Genomic DNA, 24694 nt, shown 5'->3' with positions numbered 1-24694 from the left:
CTTCTATATTCTGGCGAACCTCTATCATCATCTCTTTCTCAAAATCTTTCTTAAGCCTGTAAATTAAAGCTGTATATGAACTTTTCAATTTTCAAAACTTTATTTTTCTGTCATTCATTTTTAATATTCTACATTGTGCTGTGTTTTTCATGTATTCTGTTAAGTATGTAAGAGTGAACGCTCACTAGAGGCAGCAATCCTGTGTTAATTATTTATCCCTGTTTCTCTAGGAGTTCCTAGAACTTGCATATAGTAGGTTTTCAAGAGTATTAATTAAATTAAACTGAGATCATGGGGTAACTGAAATAATATGCTAGTGAAGGGAGATGGCAATTGATAGTATTACAGCTGAGAAAAGACCGTTATTTCTCTTTACAATCAGGTCGTTAGTAATTATAGAAAGAGCCATTTCAGGAGATTGATAGAAGCAGAAGCCAGATTGCGAGGGATGAAGCAGCGAGTGGGTACTGAGGAAATGGAGCCAGTGAGGATAGACAATTTGCTGTGAGGTGGAAGATGGCTAAACTCTTAAGAAATGGAACATGGCCTGCAGATTTGGAAAGAGCCTTGTGAAGGAAAACCACATGTAGTGTTTGAAAGAAAAATGAGTGTGCTGTCTGAAATGCAAGTGCCAAGTTTACGCCAAGTCATGTGTTTTCGTTTTTCACCTTGGCAGAGGAGAAGTACTCCAAATGAGTCAGGCCACTGAAGCTAATAATGAGTTCCAGTGTACTGAGGTCACAAGGTTAGAGTAAGTGTGCAAATCATAGACTACGAAGCCTTGTAAACAACCCTGTCGGGCACGGGCAAGGGTCATTCATGTTCACGAGTCAGCTGGGTTTATATTCCTATGTTCCAGTTCAATCTGATGAAATTATTTAGAGAGAAGAGTTACTGAGCCAGCCATGTGTAGTTTTCTAGGGGAGTGGTCTCACCCCTTAATTATTAGAGGTATGTTCTGAAATGTAAGACATTTGAAATAGAATCATTATTTAGCTAAATTAGAATATTTTTCAAATGTATTTTAAAAGATGGATGTAGTTTCCGGTAAAATCACTTACTATGAAAACAGTGAAAATATTTAAAGAAATTGTGGCTTATATTTTTTGATAGGATGTCGTTTATATTTATCTATAAGCAGGGGTGTTGTATTTTCACAGTGATAGTCCAGAGCTCCTGAAATAAGTGTAGCTATTGGATTTAATTTCCCTTTGACTCTATTGTGCACATATATTCTCTTAAAGACTTTATTGTAAGAAACACAATATTGGAATATTTCTATTTAGTCTTTGAGTCTTCATATTCAAGACTAAAGTTGTGATTATCTAATTAGAAAGTATATAAACACAAATACATACACATATACTTTTTGGACAGTTAATTTAATTTTTCACTGTTTATGTAGGTACTGTATGAGTATCACAGACGGTGGAACACTCGTTGCAGAAGCCCTGGACCGCATGAGAACTAAAAGGGCAGGGCTCTTAACCTTAAAGCCCCTGACATTGAAGGCAATTCAGGGAATAGCGGTCCTAAGATTCTCAAGTAGGTATATGACCACCAAAAACTTAACCACTAAAATAGTGTAATTGTTACTTTTCCCAGGTAATGAAGCTGTAATGGCCCGTGGGGATTAAGTCACTTGGCCCAGGATACTGCTGTTAGTAACTAGACAGGACTAAAAACCTGGTTTTTCGATTCCCAACTACTGTTTCTTTAACCATTCCAATGGAAATAACAGATTCCAACCAATCGTTTAAGGATTATTTGTCATTCACTCAAGACATAGTCTCTTTAAAGAAATGTTTTTAGCAGTGTGATAAGAACTCTTTAAATGAAAATGGGATACTATATATGGTATGTAAAATAATGTATACACAGTAACTCAAGAAGGAAAGTAAGACTTTCTGTATATCATCCCTTACTCTCGTTCTGCCACTCCCCCTCTCCTGAGTTTCTTTTTCATTTTGTCTTGGATGTTCTAGTTGTAGCCTCTGATGAATTTGATTAGAATAATCCATCTTTTGATCATTCATCCTTTCACTCATTAATTAATTCAATAAACATTTCCATGCTAGGCCCTGGGAATAGAATGGTGAGCACAATTGACAATGGTTTCTTCCTTCTTAAAGTTTGTAGTCTTAAGGGACATAGACATTAATGAAACGATTGCAAAGAGATGTAAGAACAGACTTTAGTAAGTGGAAAGAATGAAAAGCGGAATGTGCTGTGAGAGCAACTACTAGAGAAACTGGTCTGGAGCATCCGGTCACACTTCCTGAAAAAGCTGATGTTTCAGTTGAGAATTTAAGAAGTTTGGCAGAGCCAGGCTCCCTGCAGAGGGGCCAGCTTATTTAAGGATCTCCTAGAAGACCGGTGTGATTTGACTGAGGAGAGAGAGATGCAAAGAGGAAGTTGGAGAAGGAGGCAGGGAGCAGAGCATGCAGTGACTGAGGCTATGCTAAGGTCGGAGCAGGGGGGAGCCAGTGAAAATGGGAAAGAAACATTATGTTTAATATGAAAGAAAGAAAGGGAGGGAGAAAGGAAAATTTAAAATTTTTTTCATGGAAATTACTTTGTGCAATTAGAATGTCTATCAAGTTGGGGTAAACAGTTTTGGGAAATGCAGTTCTGAGGAAAACAAAAATAGACTGAATGTTAGTTTCTACTCACAGTTTTCTTAGAGAAAGGTTATTTATGTAGTATTTATTTTTTTACAAACTGGATCTGGATAATGCAGGCTCTGGCTCTGTCACTGCTGGTTGCGTGACCTTGGGCAAGTTTACTCAATATCTCTTTCTAGATTTCTTTCTTTAAATTTTTTTATTGAGGAATATTGGGGAACAGCATGTTTCTCCAGGGCCCGTCACCCTGAAGTCGTTGTCCTTCAATCTAAATCTAGTTGTGGAGGGCACAGCTCAGCTCCAAGTCCAGTCGCCGTTTTCAATCTTTAGTTGCAGGCGCACAGCCCACCATCCCATGCGGGAATTGAACCGGCAACCTTGTTGTTCAGAGGTCGTGCTTTAACCAGCTGAGCCATCCGGCCGCCCCTCTGGGAGCTCAGAGGCAGTTCGCTGTCTTCAATCTATTTGTGGAAGGTGCAGCTCACTGGCCCATATGGGAATTGAACCAGCAACCCTGTTGTTCAGAGCTCGTTTCCTAATCAACTGAGCCGTCCGGTTTGCCCCCTCTTTCTAGATCTCTTAAAGCTGTTCTCAAGAAATTGATAGAAAAACTCAGGGCCACACATTTATTTGATGATGTCAGAACTATAACCCAGGCCACTTGTATTTTAGTCCAGTGATATTTCCATCCTGTGCCATTGCTTTTAAGACTGCTGCTTGTCAAACCTTGGTAGCTGAGTTCAAATGAATGCAGGGAGGGTTCTTAAAATTACTAGTAGTATTTGTTTTCTTCTTTCTAGATTCTATTATTATATTTTTAGTTTTTTAAACAAATTTTCAAGTGCATCCAAGAAAGAAGTGTACAATAAACCTCTGATTACCCAGTACCCAGATTCATCGGTTACCAAGAATTTGTCACACTTTCTTTATCTTTTTTTCCTGTTTTTGATGAACTATTTTGAAGCAAATCATATCCTTTCATTCCTACATACTTCATTGCACATTTCAAAAAAATACGGATGTTTCTTCACATAATCACATCTGATAAAATTAGGTACAGTTCTTTTTTGTTATTTAATTCTCATTCATATCAAATTCCCCCACTTCTCAAAAAACCAAAAAAAATCTCCGTACAGTTGATTTTTTTAAAAAATCAGGATTCGAAGTCATATATTATATATAGTTATGTCTCTTAAGCCTCTTAATTTAGAGCACTTTCCTCCACTTTTACTTTTCATGTCATCGTCTGTTTGCAGACTTTTCCGATAGACCATCCAGCATTCTGGATTGGTTCTTTGTGGTTTCACTTGTTCTTCTGTATTTGTGCTGTCTAATAATGAGCCATTAGACACGTATGATTGTTGAGCACTGAAATGTGGCTAGTCGGAGCTGGGATAGGCTGTGAGTATAAAATCCACACCAGACAGTGTAAAGAATATAAAATTTCTCAATAATAGCTTTTTATGTTAACTGCGTGTTGAAACAGAGAAAGGTTGTTATTGATGACATAATTAGGTCTCCTCTTCCAGTGGGACTTTCCTGTCCTTCTTAATATATTTTTTAGAAGTTTCAAGTCTTTTTTGTATAGAAAGAAAATAATTTTAAAATGTCAATTTCAAATTGGAAATCTTTCACTTCTAAACCAAGAGAAACTCCTTTGATGATGTTCATCTTCTAAGACTATTAGTCAGCTCAGGTTTGCTTCCAAATTCCTATAGAATGGGTGACAAGAGAAGTTTATTTCTCACAGTTCTGGAGGCTGGGAAGTCCAGGATCAAGGTGCCGGCTGATGTGGTGCCGGCTGAGGGCTGTCTTTGGCGGGCTTGCAGGTGGCCGCCGTCTCACTATGTCCTCACTATGTCCTCACGGGCCTTTCCTCAGTGCATGCCGGCCTTCTCTGTCTCTTCCTCTTCTTACAAAGCCGCTAATCTTATCAGATTAGGCCCCCACGCTTTTGACCTCATTTAACCATAGTTACCTCCTAAAAGCCCTGTCTCCAGTTACTATCACATTGGGGATTAGAGCTTCAACGTAACATTTTTTTGGGAGGCGGGGGGCACCATTTAATTCATAGCAATGGCAGACTTAAATTTTAAATGGTGTCACACTGACAACACAAATGCTTCTATACTGGGACTAATATTCATTTTTATAATACTTGGTTAAGATAATACGGTCCAAGACATAATTTCTTATTTTGTAAATACAGGTTTTTAATTGTAGTCCTTGATGTTTTCTTCCTTTCAGTAAATCTTTGGTTACAGTCACTTTGGGACATTTGTATTCCCACTTGTTGTATGTCACAGCTGAAAGTAGTATTAATGAGAGGTGAAATAGCAGCTTTGCCATTATAATTTTATTTGTGCAGCTAATCTGACTTGGAGGATAATATGTGCGCAATAATTGACACTCAGTTGCTATTCTTTTTTAGACACTCAACATGTTTTATTGAGAGCAAGGTGGGAATATGATCTGTGATAAATAATCTTGAAATAGTATACAATAAGACAAACAGAGGCGGAGCTTGTAGATGAATAAATACAATAAAGTGTTAAGGTATTGTGACAGAAATACAGAAAGTGTACAGTAAAGGAAGAAGGAGTCACACCTATTAGATGGGTAGTGGCAGAGGGCATGGAAGTGCATGGAAGATATTACAGACAGAATCAGCAGGGGTAGCATAGGACAGAGGCATGAAATGCTAGAGGGAATCTGCAAGGCCTTCCAATGGCTTCAGATGAGTAAGAGCTACAGCCAGTTATGTAGAACAAGAGCCAGATCGTGGAAGACGTCAAGTGTTATGTTAAGGTGTTTTGGCTCGATTCTGTAGGCAATGAGGAATCATTGCCTACAGATTTAAGCAGGGGAATGATGTGATCAGATCTGTTTTTGAACACTCACTTTGGTGTTGGTTTGGGATGATACTTGGATGAGTAGGAGAAAGGAGACAGGTGATTTGCGGTAGTCCAGGGAAGAGGTGTTCAGACAGTAAAAATTAGGATAGAAAAAGCGATGCATTCAAGAGATTAGAGGGAAGTAGACTCTACAGGACTTTTGATGGGATGTGATGGGCTTGCTGAGCACTGCCTTGGGCTTCACTGGTGTTTCTAACCATGAGTCTTAAGTGGCCCCTGTGTGAAGATTTCCTTCATTAGTAGCCAAGGTTTAGCAGAGGAGAAGGTGAATAGTTATATTGATCCAAATTTAGGACTCGCTGGGTAGTGGTGGCCAGTGGATAAGGATATAAGTACACTGAAGTTTTACCAAGAAAGTATAAAGTATTACACTATATATTCCAGGTTAGGTAGGAAAGGAAGTGAAGGCGGAAGAGGAGAGCAACAAAGTGTGACTGTAAAGTGAGGGGTTGAAGGATGACTTGTCTCTGCTAGGTTGAAGATTAGATGAAAGGTAAATTAAGAAAGTGAGATGTTTGGAAAGGATAACGTGTGGTCAGACATTGGTTTCTTTGAGTTTAAAAGTACAGAGGGTGAGTCGTTCCCAGAAACAATAAAATCCAGGGTATGACGACAGAAGCACCTTGCTAATGTGGGAATATGGATGAGGTATATAGGAATTGAGGAATTTTGAGGTAGATTGCTGCATGTTGATCGTTATGGACATATAAATTCCCTTGATGATGACAGCGTTGCAGTAGAAAGAAGCTTTGGGGAAGAAAGTGAGCCAGTTGGAAAAGTCCTTAGTGAGTGAGGAGGAGTAATTAAAGGTAAGTGCATGACAGACAGTAACAGGGAGGCTGTGTACCCAAATGTCATGAATCTCAGCTAGAAGGCTTTCATATATGAAGACGGAAAAGTAATACTAGTGTACAAGCATTAGAGAGGAGCTGGGGAAATGCTGGTGTCCTCTTTGGGCTTTGATAGAAAGAGTGAATTCCTTCTCTCTAGGGAAGTGAATTCCTGGAAGAAAGTGTCAGTTGAGGCGAAGAGGTGGAGGGGAGAATCCTGTTGAAGACGTGAGGGAGTCTATTCACCATGGAATGAAGATTCCAGTACACAGGTTAGGAGGAGTTAATAGCTGGAGGAAGACTTGGACAGGGAACATGGATGGAGGAAACGCATAGTCAGATTAGAAGGTCTGGCATTTTTGGAGAATGGCTCAGGAAAACAAGGATAACAGGAACGGTCGCATTGACTTGGTGAAGTTTATGGTTCTAGGAACACTGAGGGCCGAAGTGGTATTGGTTACCTAATGAAGTTAGCAGACTGCAGTCTGCTCCGAGTTCAAATGTCTTGCCGATCACAAGAGTCTTATTATCTGGCAGTTTATAATTTAAAAAGGAGGTGGCCATGTAATTAAAAAGCTCTAGTCTAATGTGGAAAGTGGAAAGTGCAATTGCAGAGTATAGACAGAAGTCGGTGAAAGTGCAGAGGAAGCTGAGTTTACTTCTAGCTGAAAGGCTTCTTTTTAACTGGGTCTTAAAGAGTAGGTAGGATTTTAATTAATAGATTGGGGTAAAGGGGCATTCTGTTTTGGAATGGCATGAACAAAAGTATGAATTCACGGAAATACAGAACTTGTTTGTGGAACACTTCATGAAAGGTAAACAGAGAGAGCTTGATCTCAAGATGAGCAAGGGAGAAATGGAAAAGAGCACTGGAAATTAGATTTATTGCACCAGCAGCCCATGGCGATCAGAAACATGTAAAGAGCCCGTATGACAGAAGAAAAAATAACTACTGAAAATAGAGCTCTGCATTCTAGATGTCCATGCCCACCGTCAGTGTGAGTAGCCACGAAGGGCAGCACTTCATGTTTATACCAGGAGAGCTCTCGATATGTGTGTGTGTGTGTGTGTGTGTGTGTGTGTGTGTGTGTGTGTGTCTGCCTGCCATAATCACAAGCACAGTACTATGATATAACCCTGACCCTGTTCCTTCTAGCCTCTCATTGCTTGCCTGGAGTTTAAAACCTTTTGTAAACTGGTTATATTGAAGTACACATTAGTGCTTCTTCAAATACAACGTTGTGAATCACCGTATCTGCCCGTGTTTATGCATGAGTGAAAAGAGAAGACAGTAATTAAAGGCGGTTTGCCACACTTTTATTTGTAAGACTGATTCTTTGAATTTGAGATTGCAAAGTATTAGTTGCAGAACTTGGTTTTGTTTATTTTATTTTTCTTAGATTTATTTACTTTGGCTCTAAAGAACTACTTGGTTTAGTCGTACTTGCTGTAATATTCTGTCAATATTTTTTTTTTCTAAGTAATATACTACTCTCTCTTAATTCCAAATTGTCTTTTATTGCCTTTAAGAGTTTTATCTGTTTTCCCAGAAGGTCACATGCATAAAAAGTAGTATTACTCATTTGAACTTGCCCAAAATATACTTTATGAGGTATTAATTGCCATATCACTTAGAATTGTGTCTGGTTACACAGAATATAAAACTCCATTACAGTGATTTTAAAAATTGAACTCCATTTATTTTTACGTAACAAAAATTTCCTTAGTGCAGTTGTTGGTGTGGATTTGGCTGTTCAGTGATATGAGGACTTTGTGTTCTGCCCAGTGTTTGGCTCCCTGTCCTGAGCAAGCCAGCATGGTGGTCATGCTTACACGATGGCTGCAGTATTTCTAAGTTTTATATTCTTGTTCCAGGCAAAAGAAAGTGGGAAAGGTTTAGGGCTACCCAGCTCTTTCTGCTCCCCTTTATTAAGAAACGATTCCATAACCATCAACAGACTTCCTTTTACATCCCATTGACCAAAATTGTGTCACATGGTTCTCTGGCCACAAAGGAGCCAAAAGCAAGCATGTTATCGTGGGCTGTACACAGACTATCCTGATCAAAGTCATGGAAGAAAGAGGTACCAATTATCTATCTATCTATCTATCCGTAGATATAGATATATAGGTAGGTGTGTGTGTGTGTGTGTGTGTGTGTGTGTATGGAGTAGGCAGCAAACAGTATCTTTCAAAGTATGGTTCCTAAAGTTTGTTTTACTTGTTATTTTAACGCAGATAGCATTTAATTAATTAGAAGTTGGTAATATAAGAAGAAGTCATAATATAAGACCAGGCCTTATATTACAACAATAAAAGGGAAAGAAATACAACATTCTACACCTCTTAATTTCTCTTTCCTTACATTCTAAAACTAGACAATAGGTTTTTTTTTTTATGACTGCCCTTTTGTATAATATAGGTTATTGGATATAAACATAGAACAACCACAGTCATACTTTGAAATAGTTAATAAAATAAAGAGATGTTTACGTTTGAAAAAATATTAATTGTTCCCGCTGGAATACCATTTTCATCCACTTAAGTGAACTTCTTTTGGGAGAGATGATTTTCATATTGTATAAATATGTAAAAACATTTGTAGATGGCATGATATCATATATGGAAAACTCTCAAGACTAACAAAAAGCTGTTAAAACTAATAAATTCAGGAAATTTGAAGGATACAAAATCAACATGAAGAAATTATGATGAAGAAAATGCATTTCTATATGCTAACAATAAAGTGTCCAAAATAGACATTAAGAAAATAATTCCATTGCAGTCACATCAAATAGAGTGAAATATTTAGGAATAAATTCAACCAAGGAGGTTAAAGACCTTTACAAGGAAAATTATAAAACAATCATGGAAGAAATTGAAGGAAGACTCAATCAATGGAAAGTTATCCCATGTTAATGGATTGGAAGAATTAATCTTGTTGAAATGTCCATGCTACCCAAAGTCATCTACAGATACAGTGCATTCTTTATGAAAATTTCAATGGCATTTTTTACAGATAGAAAAATAATCCTAAAATCAGTATGGAACCACAAAAAAACCCAAATAGCTGAAGCAATCTTGAGCACAAAGAACAAGACTGTAAGTATCATACTTCCTAACTTCAAACTGTATCACAAAGCTATAGTTATCAAAGCAGTATGGTATTGGCAGAAAAAAAACAGACCCATAGACCAGTGGAATAGAATATAGAGCCCAGAAATAAAACCACACGTATATGGTCAACTTATCTTTGAACAGGGTGCCACAAATACACAGTGGGGAGAAGATAGATCTTCAATAAATGGTGTTTGTAAAAGAATATCTGCATGCAAAAGAATGAAATTGGACCATTATGTTACACCATACGCAAAAATCAACTCAAAATGGATTAAACATTTAAATGTAAGACCTGAATCTGTGAAACTCCTGTAGGAAATCTTGGCATTGGTCTTGAGAATGGTTTTTTGGGTTTGATACCACTAGCATAGGTAACGAAAGCAAAATAAACTAGCAGGATTACAGCAAACTAAAAAGTTTTTTCACAACAGAGGAAACAATCAACAAAATGAAAAAGTGCCCTTCAGAATGGGAGGATATATTTTCAAACTATATATCTGATAAGGGAGAAAAGAGGAGATATTGATCAAAAGGGACAAGTTTTCAGATATAAAGTGAGTAAGTTTTGGGGACCTAATTAATGTATGGTAAAGCATGGTGACCATAGTTAGTAATGCTGTATCCTACACTTGAAATCGCCAGGAGAGTGGATCTCAAATTCTCTCAACACACACACACACACACACACACACACACACACACACACACTCACACTCACATGATGACTACCATGTTTCCCCGAAAATAAGACCAGGCCTTATATTAATTTTTGCTCCAAAAGACACATTAGGGCGTATTTTCAGGGGATGTCTTATTTTTTCATGTACAACAATCTATATTTATTCAAATACAGTCATATCATCTTCCTCTGGAACATTGTCATAATGTACTAAATGCGTCCGTCTGGCTGACGATCTTAACTGGGGCTTATTTTCGGAGTAGGTCTTATTTTCGGGGAAACACAGTCTGCAAGGTGTTGGATGTTTTCATTGGCTGGATTGTGGTAATTATTTCACAATGTATACATACATCAAAATATCATGTTGTATACCTTATATATAATTTTTATTTATCAATCATACTTTAATAAGCTGAATAATAACAAAAATGAACTGGCAATTCCTTTTGGTGGAAATGATTTTCACATTGTATAAATAATAGTTTTTGTTATCGGCAGGTTTATGGTGGACAAATTTTAAAATGAAGATGTTCTTACGTATCACAACATCCAGATGGATTATTTCATCAAAATCCAATGAAAAAAATTTTATGTTTGGTGTGAGAAAGACTTGATATATTGGGAATGAAGCTTTAGAAAAATATATATTTTAATCTTTAATTCAAAGTGTCTGAGATTTTTCCACCATTGATTTAACTTAACTAATTTTAACTATCATTTACTGATAAAAGAAAATGATGTGAATCATTCAGTTTGTGACATAGTTATATTGACACTGTGGGGTTTTTTTGTTTTTTGTTTTTTGTCACTGTGTTTGAATTTAACATAATACACATTAACAATATACACAGGCACTGAAGTAGATTTTGTGGAACATAAAGACGTAATCTTCCCTCTTGGGGTACTTAAAATTTAGTTGGTGAGACAAAATATATACTTGAGATCAATAAACAATAAAAGGCAGTATGTGATCAGGTATCAAAAGTTCTACAGAAATTTAAGAGAATAAAAGTAAATAGAGAGTGAGGTGGAAGAAGTGGATGTTTAAGATAGGCTTGTTTAAAGTATAGAATTTGATTTGGTGGAAAAGTACAAGGTATAAAGACATCTTTCCATCTTTATCGTCTGCTCTTGTGTTCTTCCAGCCCTGTTGAACTATTTGTAATTTCTCAAATGTTCTGTGCTCTTTGATAATTCTGTACCTTTGCATTGCTTTGTGTTTGTTTGATTTTGGAATTCTTTTACTTGTTTGTCAGCCAGTCTGACAAACTCAATTGAGACGTCTCCTCTGTGAAGTTTTCTCTGAATTTTCTGGGTGGGGAGTTAGGTGCTTCCTTTGCTTTTCTCCCGTAGTGCATGTTTCTCTCTCTCTGTCTCTCTGTCTCTCTCTCCCTCCCTCCCCCTCTCTTCCCCCCTCCTTCAGAGTCATTATTACATTGCACCATTTATTTACTTTGCTGTCCCTGCCACACACTTGTGAGCTTCACGAACATGAGGATTATGTCATTTTTATCTTAAATCATAGTGTCTGGTGTAATGGTTTTTCACCCTGGACCACTCAATGAATGTTCATTGGATGAATGAATGGATGAGTTAGATAAAAGCAATTAGCCGGGAATGTATTCATGAGTTCTGGGGATGTCTGTCCAGAGGGAGCATGGATAATAAAACTACGTTACCCTGCAGGAATAGAGAGTTGATGATTTATCAGTATTTGGAGATGAGATTGAATAGGATAGGACTAGTTGACAATGGAAGTTTTAATAAATAATGGAGTTATAATTAAAGTGTCTGAAATTTGTTTTTTAAAGCCCCCATTTTTCAAACATACTATGCTTTTGTATTTTGTAGTGCATCTACTTCTCATTCAGAGAATTCAGTGCATACAAAATCAGCTTCTGTTGTATCATCGGATTCCATTTCAACTTCTGCAGACAACTTTTCTCCTGATTTGAGGGTATGTATACTGTTTCCTAAGTTCTGATGAAGTATTTTCTGTTAGCTATTGGTGGCCAACACTATCAATATAACCTTTAACTAAGTAAGCAGGAGCTATTGATGGAATATTCTCAAAGACTGCGCTTAGTTTTTATAAAATATCCCAGAACAAGCAAACAAATTTGGGATTGTTATTAATTTGTAAGAGAAACATGTGTAATTCATCTGTAAGTTTGATAACTTTTAAGTTCCTTGCCAAAAGATAATTAATGAATTTCATTGTGGTATAAAAGATTTTCGTGATTACTCCCATAATGATGGCCAATAATAGCTAACATTTATCAAGTATTTACCATGTGTCAAGCATTGTTTTAAGTGCTGTAATGAAATATCTCTTGTAATATTTCTACCAATTCTGTGAAGTAGAGACTATTATCATCACCATTCTACAGATGATAGTAACTCATAAATTAGTAACATGCCCAAGATCTCATAGCTCATACATTCTATTGCTAGTATTCTGGCTCATGCAGTAAAGTTCTGAGCTAAGTCACTTAAATACTGTGCTGTAGTTGCTACACATTTCATTATAGTTTGTAAGTATTACTCTATTAAAGGTCTTGTTGCTATGAAATTAACCACGTCAGCAATATCCTATTGGTACATTTTTGGATTCATTTGCTTTTCTACAATTGCTTGTCTATGAAAGATGGAGAAAATTAATTTCATGTGTGGTGCTAACCCTTAAACCTTACCTCAGAATCTTTTTATTCTGATCAAGTGGCTGCTTTCTCAGTGGTTACACTTTTACAATTTTAATTAAAGCATTGTTTTCATTAATGAAGTTATTTATGGTTGAGCATATACTGAGAATATCTTTTTTGTGTGTTTCATTTTTAAAACATAATCCAACAAATACATGTAAGTAGACAGGTTAGCAACATCTGTAAAGGCTTCTAGTATTTGTCATTACCTTTTGTGAAGTATTATAAAATACTAGATTGGGTATAGCATGACTTTAAGCATCACTAAAAATGGTAAAGATTTATCTGGATATGTGTTTTGCTAATTATGAAGGGTTCAGAATATCATTAGGTATTATCTTGAAGCATACATTTAGGTCAGGGTTCATTGTTAATAATAGTGAATATAAACCCATTGTTGCCTCTCCTTATTACTATTTAAAAATACATATTTTGTATATGTATCTAACTTTTGCTTTATTCTTTACATTAATAAAAACCCACTAAGGGCCTATAGGCCTTTTGATAATTTTGAAATTTTTTTGTCCTACTTCTGGTCAGATCTGATTAGTTAAAAACTAATCTGATTAGTTAAATTGTTTTTAACCTTATATTGTGACTGATAAAGAACTCATACTAGGAATGGGAGAAATGTCACTTTTGCTTTTTGCCTATGCTGACATTATTAATATATTCTACCTTCTGTTTCTTTCCTGAAATATTTTAAACTATTTATGTATGCTTGTGAAGGTTAGTTTAGTGAAACTCCTCAACTGGGCACACGTGAATTGCACAGTGTGAATTGCACACGTGCATATAGCACAGTGATGACAGGGAGCCTTCACTGTCAGCGTCTCTGCGTGCAGACTCCTTCATTTCCTCAGGACACCATATGGACCATAAATAAGTGTGACCGGGTTACACTGGGACGGAATGAGAGTCATAATGTTAATCTGTATATTTATTATAATTTATTTATTATTAGATAAGTTTGATAGAGTATAGAATTCCTGTATACTTCCATTTTTCCTATTATTAATATATTTGTATGGTACATTTGTCAATTAATGAACCAGTGTTGATACAGTATTATTATCTGCAGTCCATACTTTTCTCAGATATCCTCAGTTTTTACCTAATGTCCTTATTGTTCCAGGGTCCCATCCGGGACACCACATTACATTTGGTATCCATGTCTCCTTAGGCGCCTCTTGGTTGTGACAGGTTCTCAGACTTTGTATTGGATGACCCTAACGTTTGGAAGAGCACTTGTCAGGTGTTTTGCAGAATGTCTGATATTTTACCTATTACTAAATTGAGGTTATGTGTTTTGGGAAAGAAGACCACAGAGGTAAAGAGCCATTTTTATCACAACATATTAAGGGTACATATTATCAACATGATTTGTCATTGTTGATGTTAACCCTAATCCCTTGGTTAGGGTGGTAGTAGTGTGCTTTTTTTCACAGTAAAATACTCTTTTTTCCCTCCTTGTGTGGAGGGATGTGGCTGTGCATAGATCACACTTAAGGAGTGGGGATTTATGGTCTACCTTATTGAGAGTGGAGCATCTATATACATTTTTTTTTTTTTAAAGATTTTATTGGGGAAGGGGAACAGGACTTTATTGGGGAACAGTGTGTACTTCCAGGCCTGTTTTCCAAGTCAAGTTGTTGTCCTTTCAATCTTAGTTGTGGAGGGTGCCGTTCAGCTTCAAGTTGTTGTCCTTTCAGTCTTAGTTGTGGAGGTCATAGCTCAGCTCCAGGTCCAGTTGCTGTTGCTAGTTGCAGGGGGCAGAGCCCACCATCCCTTGCGGGAGTTGAACCGGCAATCTTGTGGTTGAGAGGATGCACTCCAACCAACTGAGCCATCCGGGAGCTCAGCGGCAGCTCAGCTCAAGGTGCCGTGTTCAATCTTAGTTGCAGGGGGTGGAGCCCACCATCCCTTGTGGGACTTCAGGAATTGAACTGGCAAACTTGTGGTTGAGAGCCCACTGGCCCATGTGGGAATCGAACCGGCAGCCTTCGGAGTTAGGAGTATGGAGCTCTAACCGCCTGAGCCACCGGGCCGGCCGCATCTATATACATTTTTGTAACTTTTCTGCATGGGAGATTTGTCTCTTCTCTCTCATTTATGCAATTGCTTATTTATATCAGTTTAGACCCCTGGATATTTATTTTATATTTTGGATTACAATCCAGTACTACTTTGTTGCTCATACCGTTCCAGCTCCCGATCTCCAAATTAGGACTTTTTAAGTCAGATCTTATGTTCTTCCTACATACCGCCATCATTGTGGTGTTTTGGTTTGGGTTTTTTTTTTTTTCCTTCCCTCTCTTAATACTCTTCTTTACTTTCTGGCAGTACAAGATGCTCCAGACTCATCTCGTACCAGTTCTAGAATCATTCATCCATTTCTCATGTAGCCTAAGTTTCTTATATTGGAGGATGGTATTAGAAACCGAGATCTGGGTACTTGCTTTCTTTTTTTTTTTTTTTCTTTTTTTAAACCAAAAAAAGAAAAGGTAACAAAGTACCTTTATTTTCCTTTCTATTTGGAGATAATATTGTGGGTAGGGTGATCATACATGCAAGTTTGTCCAGAGTAAACTTATTTTATGCCTGCTGTTCCTTCAGGTTTACTATTAGATATAAAAATATCCTAAATCATTGACTGTCTTAGCACTAGGGTTCCAAGGGAATCTGTTGAATTTATACATCAACTCCCTGACTGCAGGAATTATCCTCAGTAGTGCCATATTAATTTAGCATCTTTTACACCTTTATGAGGCCCTCAGAGAATTTTTATTAGATGAATGAGGAGACAGTTGTTAAATGTTAAATTAACGAGAAGATAGTTTGGGGCAACAAAAGTTAATTGTACTTTCCATAGTAATGTGCTTAAAGAGGCACAGGAAAAAAGAAAACTAACATTAGACTTCCTGTTGCCTGTTTTCTCATTTTTAAAGATATCTTTGATTGTTAGATGTATCTTTGCTTGAATCCTAGTCTTTTCTTCTTGTGGGTGGGAGATGAATGAGTAACATTACCTTAAATGTTAGTATCATTTAAAAAATGCAGGAGTGACTGGTTAGCTAAGTTGGTTAGAGCGTGGTGCTAATAACACCAAGGTTGCCAGTTCGATCCCTGCATGGGTCACTGTGAGCAGCGCCCTCCTTAACAAAAATAAAATGCAGCCTATTTCATATATAAATCGCTCTTCTCAGGAGGAAGGATGTGCTTCTAATAACAGAAAAAATATCCAGTCTGCTACTGTGATAAACATTTATACATAACTCATCTCATTTAGCTTTCACAACAGTCCTGGGAGACAGATTTTATTACCTCATTTAACCAGTGACAGACCTGATATTCAGAAGAGATTGATTCACCCATGGGCCTAGAGGCACACAGCTAGGGGTTGCCCTTATTGGTCTATTCCTGTACAGCAAGCACATTACCCTCAAAGACTGTCTTTCCATGATTTTGCTGTTAAGTTTTTTCAATTGCGAAGTGAGATTTTCTTAATTAACAACAATGTCTTTAATACGTTTTTGAGGTGGGAATAGCAGTTTTTAATATAACTTCTTTAATAAGTGAGAATTGCTTTTGCTAAATAATCAGAAAAAGAGAGGTTTTGTAATAAAATTTTATCTTCCCCTCCTCAATTTTGTTAATTGATGATATTTTGCTTTTAGTATTTATACCTTTAGCCGCCATAAAATTGTACTGTTCTAGTTAATTATAGATAGAACTAACCACAGACAGGTATGTGTTGCTTTTTGACTGACCATGGTTTGGCTGTGTGTGTGAGATGAGGGGCATCGTTTTGAAAATCATCCTTCACAGATTTGGTTAACCTCTAGGCTTTGAGTTCTCTATATATAGGCTCATGTTTATCTTTGCCCTAATCCTCAACATTTTATAAGTTCCTTAAGTAACAACAGAAAACTCAATACATTGAAAAGCTAATCCAATTTCATTGAAAATGTTAAATTGTATAAATTTTCTGCTACCGATGCCATGCAGTGACACTTTCCAGAAAGGATAGTGTCTTAGTAGATTAACAGCTGAATGTGAAAGCTTCTATTAAGGATTTCTTATGCAAACAAAATTTGTTGTCTCTGCAACCAGTAAAGCAGAAAGGAAAATCAGTGGGAGTAGGGAGCTATTCTAGATATCTTAAACTTGTATTTTTCCAAATGGAATTCTATTTGTATTACTTTTCACCTTGTTAGCCTTATTTCCACCTTGTTGTGGAAAAAGTTATATACAGATATAATCCAGTAGACATATTTTCTGAAAAATTGAGCACAAATTACAGCTTGGTAAATTGGATCATGCTACATCAGTGACATAATTGTGGAGTGTTTTTCTTTGCTTCATTTGCTCTTCACTTGGCAGTGAAACCTTTTTACTTTCATATAAAAATCTTTAAAAAAAAAGAATCCTTTCATATAGAGGTTTTTTTGGGGGGAGTTTATATTGTTGGAAGATTTTTTATTTCAGGTGTACAAAACAACATAATGATTAGATATTTATACACCTCACAAAGTGATAGCCTTAACGAGTCTACCCACTACGCATCTGACACCTTACACAGCTCTTTCAATACCATTGACTATATTCCCTATGCTGTTCTTTACATCCCGTGACTGTATATATATATTTAATTATATATAGTTGACATTCAATATTATTTTATATTAGTTTCAAGTGTATAGCCATACAGAGTTTTTAATGATGCAAATTGTTATTTTTTTAATTGGCAATTTTAAACATTAGGCTTTCTTTAATAAGAACATATTTTTAAAGTTTGACGTTTGGTGGAACTGAGAACCTGTGTCTGGATGGTTTATTTGCTGACGAAGAATAAATTCCATGAAATACAGAATTTTAGAATTCAAATGCATAGCTCTATTAATTTATAAAGTGTAATTTGTATGACATTGGGCTTTAATTAAAGTATGTTTCCTAAATGGTGGTGACTAAAAGATAAATTAAGTCAAACTATGCAGTGTTTCCTTTCCATTGTGATGCTTACGAAATGGCACTTAAACCAAGATTTGTCTGCAATTCAGAATCAAATATTAAAATGGAATTGTATTTTATGTCTTTTATCCTTTTATTTTAGAAGGTCTGTTTGATTTCAGAATATATATATTATAATTTATATATGGATATATATATATAGTATATGAGATAAAAGTCACAATATTTTGGATTTTGTTCTTAACCATTTACCCTTATTTTGAAATATTTAATAAGCTTAATCAAGTAAATGTGATTATCCCTTCAAAATTTATGTTACGTTATTCATATTTTCTTTATGAACCAAAGACCAGAGGATTATTTCTTATCTAGAGTATGTCCATGAATGTAATATTGACATGTTCTGAAAGTATGCAGATCTAGTCAGAATGAGTTAAGGCTCACAGAGCAGGTATTAGGTAGACAGTGAACAGTGTCTGTTACACATAACTGTTTCAACGGCCAAAGGAAAAATGATTGAAGTTGGCACTTATTCATGGTCAACACCAGCATCTCTCATAACTTCAACTCTTAAGAACCTAGAAACTGAAAAAGCATACAGCTTTAGCCAGATAGAGGATATCTATAAAAACTCTACAGTAAAGCCTCATACTTAATATGGAAATGTTAGAAGCATTTTCCTTAAACTTAGAAACATAATGATTACTATCACCACTATTATTCAACATTAGCTAGAAGTCCTAGCCAGTAAAATATGAAAATAATAGATAAGAAATGAAAGGAAGAAACAAAACTTTTATTATTTACAAACGATTGTCTATATGGGAAATTTAAGAAAAATCTATATGCAAACTCTTTCTGGAAAGAAGATAACTTTAAAAAGATAAATCATATTTCTGTACCATAGCAAAAATGTTTAAGCAGTGTGATTTTAGAAAGATTCCAGTAATAAAAGCAATGAATTTACATTATTTGGGATAAGTCTAATAAAAGATATGCAAGAACTTTTTGGTGAAAGTTATACATTTTATTAAAGAACATAAAAATATCTAAGTAGATGAGTAGACAGAATAGTCTGGAGATGTCACGTATTTTTAGTATATCTGTTAATTCAGTGTAATTTCAAACCAAATTTAAAAGTTTGTCTTGCAGAACTTGGGAAGCTGATCCTAAAAGCTATATGGAAAGATAAAAGATCAAGATTACCTAAGAGGGAAAACGAAGAGGGGAGATTTACTTAATCAGATATAAAGCTAAAGTAATTAGAACAGGAATAGATCAGTGACAGTTTAGGAACAGAATGATATTTGCTGGAACTTGTATATGACAGAGATGATATAACAAATCAGTAGGGAAAGAATAAACTATTTTGTAATCAATGTTGTGTTAGCCCCGTTGAAACCAAAAAAAAAGTTTGGTTCCTAATTCACACATACACAAAAATTGAATTCATTAGATTAAAAACTAAAATTTTGAAAATCAAAATTTTTGAATTTTAGAAGAAAATAAAATACTACGTGTGTCAGGAAGGAATTTTTAAATAAGACCCCAAAACATTAACCATAAAAAGAAAAGATTATTTTTATTGTGAACTAAAAAATAAAAAGGTTTTATAAAAAAATTTTAAAAAGTTTTATTGTGTTAACATGGTGAGTAAGGACCTTCTCTTGTTTATTTGATTACTGTTCATCTGCCCTCTCTCAAATTAAGCGCTACAAGGCCAGGAACCTTCGTCATATTCCTAGTGCATTGAATAGTGCCTGAACGAATGTGACGTCAAAGCTATTTTGTACTTGTAGTCAGTTATATCCTCAAGCTCCTTGGGGCACTGGGAACATTTGCCCTCCTATTTGCTGTATTTAATTGGTGCAAAAGTTTGAGGAGCACTCCTAACTGACTGAAACTTGAAACCACTAGCCAGCTACATTTGGGAAATTAAAGAGGGAAATTCTGTGTTTTATTCATAGTTCTAGATTAAATCTGTGCATTTATTCACTAATTCCCTGCACTTTCTTGAAATTTCCTGAGTGTTCTAGGAAAAATGTGTCTAGAAAGATTGGTCTCTGCCAGCGTGAAGCTTAGAGTATAGTAGTGGGAAAAGAGGTAAGCAAGTCAGTTATATTGTATGATAGATACTATGATGAAGAAGTATCTATACCTGGGAGCAGAGAGACTTCTAAAGCAGTCTACGCTATAAGTAAAGTGCTACTACCTTTGAAAATACTTACAAGAAAATATTTGGAGGCCATTTACAAAAACAAGAGTTTAAAGAAAAGTAAACTATTGAGAAAAAAAGAATATTACTGTAAGCCCCTTGAGGGCAGACATATCTGTCATGTTTACTATTGTATCCTTAGAGCTTATTCTCGAATGTTGAAGGTGCCCAGGAAAAGTTTGTTGGCTGAATCAGTGGAAGAGAATGAGAAATACTAAGCTATTTTCCCTTTTATCAAATGTCGTATCTTTGGAAAAATACCTGTTTCCCCTTTTACTTTCCATTCTTAATTGTCCCCTATTTATTATGTCTGATAGTCGTGCCTTTCTCTTATTCAGCTAATGCATTTACCAGGCTTCTCTTCCTTCCTCTGACATCACTTTCATAATGTGATGGCCCTGTTTAAAAATTCTTCAAGGGGATCTCTGTTTCTTATAGTAGAAAGTGCAGACTTCTAAGCGTTGTGTTTAGGGTTTTTCATGTTTGGTCCCATCAGCACTATCACGCTGTATCTGCAACTGTTCCCAAACCCTCTGTAGTTAGGGTTTCTTCTCATCGTCCCTTAAACATAATGTGCTCATTCCCACTTCCACTCATGCTGACTCACACATCTGGAATATACTTCCTTTGCTCTTCAGTGAAACAAAGCATGGCTAGCCTAGCCTGTTAATCATAGACTACTTAGCCCCATCTCTGACCCTTCTAGCCTATTATGATATTAAAAAATAAATAAAATTCTGTTGTGAGATATTTAGATAAAAGTCTTGAGAGAGGGAACAATGTTGAAAAAAACTTAGAAGAAAGTATATGAGGAAAATTTGGAAGAAAGTAAGCAGTCACTAATTTATCTTCTTCATCAAAGGGCCACCAAAATCCATTTGAAAATGTTCACAGTTGCCTCATTTCCATTCTTAATCGGGAAATGACTTCAGTCTAAACTCTCAGGATTTCCATTTTACTAAAACTTTTCTCTCCAAAGTTACCATTAACTCTCCTTTGTAAAATTTTGTCTTTTATAATAACATTGAGAGTTTTTTTGTTTTTTTGTGTTTTTTTTTACTACAAAACTCTCAAAGTAATAAAAAATTTATGGCAAATAGAAATAGGAGTAAGGAAAAAATTAAATCACCAGTACTTCTACTACTTTATTACTCTCTTAGTATTTGGTATACAGAAACTCTTTCTTAAAAGTTTCTACTTAGAACTTTTATAGTTATAAGGTTGTGTATCAGAGTAATGACACATGTAAAGGGTAGATTTGAAAAAATATATATGTGGATATAATGTGTTAAAGCTGCCTGAATGTTGCAGATAAGGAGGGGAGATGAGTCCAAGATGATGACGACAGGTTTCACACCTGGATACAATTTATGATTCACTTCTTTTCTATCTGATGGCCCCTCCTTTGTGTACTTTGCTGTTCTTCAGCTAAATGAGGTGACGCTAAAGTGTCCTTCATCCGTTACCCCCTAATCCCCCTTGTCCCTTTTTCCTTATGGTCCTTCTTTCTCGTGGCTTTAGCCATCATCTCTTTATGGATGGTTCCCACATCTTCATCGCTGGTCCTGATCTCTTTCTCAGCCCCTGATCCATCATATCAGTTGCCTGCGATAACAGTTGCACGAGGATGCTGTCAAGTCATGATCAGTCTCATTACAGTCATACATCTGTTCAAGTTCATCAAGGTATATGGTGCCTTGGAAAAGCGCTTAATTTCTGCAAGGGTCAATTACGCCACTTATAAATGGGAATAAGAACACTACTTCTCTTCCAGGGGTATTATGAGCACTAAATGAATAATGGTCTTTTGAAAACAGTGTATTAACTGGGCCAGTTCATGATGACCTTTTCCTTGGTTTGAGGCGAAATGGAAGTAATTGAGAATATTTTATCTATCTACCTGTCTTCTTTTGGTTTTGGCAGATATTCTGTTATGAGCCATCCTTTATTGGGAAGGACTGTTCTTTATCCCAAGACTATATCTTTCTAATTTTGGGTTTTAAAGATCTTCTTTCTTTTATGAAATGATGTTGCTAATAGGTGGTAGTCGTACTGTGATTATTTTAATGTTCTCAGTTATTAAAAAAAAATTAAAAAGCTGCAGCGCTATGTTATTTCCTCCTCCACAGAAGAAACCCCCCCAGTTTCTTCTGTTTACATCTTGTATTAGTGTGGTACATTTGTTATAATTGAACCAATATAATACATGATTATTAATTAAAATCCATAGTTTTTACGTTAGGGTTTACTTTTTGTCTTGTACATTCTGTGGGTTTTGACAAATGTATAATGACATGTTTCCACCGTTACCATGTCATACAGAATAGTTTCGCTGCCCTAAAATCCTCTGTGCTTCACTGATTTGTCTCCCTCCCTCTCTCTGAACCCCTGGCAACCACTGATCTTTTTACTGTCTCCATAGTTTTGCCTTTTCCGAAATATCAGAGTTGGAATCATCTAATACATAGCCAGATTGGCTTCTTTCACTTAGCAATACACTTTTAAGATTTCTCCATATCTCTTTGTTGCTTGATAGCTCATTTCTTTTTATCACTGAATAATATTCCTTTGTATGTATGTACCTACCCCAGTTTGTTTATTCATTCACCTACTGAAGGACTTTTGGTTACTTCCAAGTTTTGGCAGTTATGAACAGCTTGCATTTTAAGATTCAAATTTGAAAGTTTTCTTGATATTAGGTGTATTCATTTCCTAGGGCTTCGGTAACAGAGTACTGCCAACTGGATGGCTTAAAACAACAAATTTATTCTCTCACAGTTCTGGAGTGTGATATTGTGATATAATAAGAAACACATATTTTGGTCTTCATCCTTAGCTCCTGGCCAGAGCTCCTTCCTAAAACCTTTGTAATTTCTTAAGTGATAAGAGCCACGAGCATCTTGTTATAATATTTGATTTTTGCCGGTGGCTCCTGAAGCACTTCCAGAGTGATAAAAGTGAAAGGAGTATCTCTTGTTATTTATAACACAACCCTCTAAACCACCGGTGAATTTGTGTTAATGAGGTGACTTTTGGAAAGCCCCTAAGGACAGGGCTGGTTGTCAGGGGAACCACCCTTGAGATTAGAGGTTTGGGACTCTCAGCAACCCTCCCATCCCCGTGAAGGGGATGGGTGCTGGAGGTTAGGTCGGTCACTAATGGCCAATGATTTACTCAATCACGTCTAAGTAATGAAGCCTTTATAAAAACACCCAAACTGAAGAATTTTGGAGAGCTTCCGGATGGGTGAACACTTTGACGTGCTGGGAGGGTGATGTCCCCAGAGAGGGCATGGAATTTCCATACACCCTCCTGTCCCGTACCTTGCGCTATACAGCTCTTCCATCTAGCTGTTTCTGAGTTGTTATTTATGATGATAAACTGGTAAATGTAGGAAAGTGTTTCTGAGTTTTGTGAGCCATACTAGCAATTTATTGAATCTGAGGAGGGGTGTGGGAACCCCTGATTGTTGGATGGTTGGGCAGAAGTACAGGTGACAGTCTGGACTTGAGATTAGTATTTGAAGTGGGGAGCAGTCCTGTGGAACTGAGCCCTTAACTACCGTGTTTCCCCGAAAATAAGACCTAGCCAGACCATCAGCTCTAATGTGTCTTTTGGAGCAAACATTAATATAAGGCCCGGCCTCATTTTACTATAAGACCGGGCCTCATATTAATTTTTGCTCCCAAAGACGCATTAGAGCTAATGGTCCGGTTAGGTCTTGTTTTCGGGGAAACATGGTATGTGGGGTCTGTACAAATTCTGGGTGTTATTGTACGATACCCAGTTGGTGTCTGCCGTGAACTGGAGAATTGCTTGGTGTGGAAAAACCCACACGTCTGGTATCAAAAGTATTGAGAGTAGAGTGTAGAAAAACAGTATTTTTTCTTTTAGGAGGCTGGTAATCTAAAATCAAAGTGTTGGCAGGTTTGTACCTTCTGAGGACTCTGAGGGAGAATCTGTGCCATACCTCTGTGGAGGTGTAAAAAACAACTTTCCTCCCACCTTCAAAGTTCTTCTAGCTGGGCTAATAATAAAATTTAACAGAGACAGATTAACAGGAGAAAATATCTGAAGTTTATTTTATGGATGTATCAGGGTGCCAAAAAAATGTATACACATGACTTGTATTCATCTTTTATTATCGGTATATATTGAGTATTACAATTTTAATACAGTTGTTTCCTTTCTTAAAATGTGAACCCCTTTTTTTTGGCACTCTCTGTACACTCGGAGTGTCCTAAGAATGAGACCCAAAGAGCCATTGGGCAGTTGAAGTTTATGTGCGTTCTGGAGCCAAGGGGCCAGGGATGGTGGGGGTGGTTGTAGTGTGGACTTCAAAAGGCAGGAAGGTGATTCACAGGGAGATGAAACAGCAAGTGTTTGGTAAGTAAATGTTTGCTGGGCCATCTTTAACAATGGGACGCAGAGAGGACTTTGAACAGAAGGGCCTTGCTAGAGCCCTCTCTGTCTGTCACACATCAGCTCATATTAAACTATAGTTATCTGTGATGAGATCTCCCTTCCTGGAACAGGTCTCTGTCTAAATTCCTTTAGGTAGGTAAGGGGGGAGGGTCAATGGTTCTTTCTTAGTCTTTTGTTAGTTAATAACTAGTGTAAAGCAGTCTCCCAAAGGGC

General features: G+C 36.5%; 1 protein-coding gene across 4 annotated transcripts in view; it reads left to right on the top strand.

Moving 5' to 3' along the window:
* MTMR2 (myotubularin related protein 2) overlaps positions 1–24694 on the top strand; it is a 94999-nt gene that overhangs the window by 27288 nt on the left and 43017 nt on the right. For 3 of the 4 annotated variants that reach the window (XM_033121242.1, XM_033121241.1, XM_033121243.1), the window contains one exon: positions 12020–12125. Coding sequence is in view for 1 of the 4 variants with exons in the window: in XM_033121241.1 (XP_032977132.1) it covers positions 12020–12125 (106 nt within the window). In the remaining 3 variants the exon portion in view is untranslated. Of the gene's footprint in view, positions 1–9452; positions 9472–12019; positions 12126–24694 lie in introns of those variants that run through there. The other variant, XM_033121245.1, reaches the window with a different exon arrangement.

The sequence above is a fragment of the Rhinolophus ferrumequinum genome, chromosome 11, assembly GCF_004115265.2.
Source record: "Rhinolophus ferrumequinum isolate MPI-CBG mRhiFer1 chromosome 11, mRhiFer1_v1.p, whole genome shotgun sequence".
NCBI classification, from domain to species: domain Eukaryota; kingdom Metazoa; phylum Chordata; class Mammalia; order Chiroptera; family Rhinolophidae; genus Rhinolophus; species Rhinolophus ferrumequinum.
Note: the sequence above shows the minus strand (reverse complement) of the source record. Positions and strands in the feature narration are given on the sequence as shown.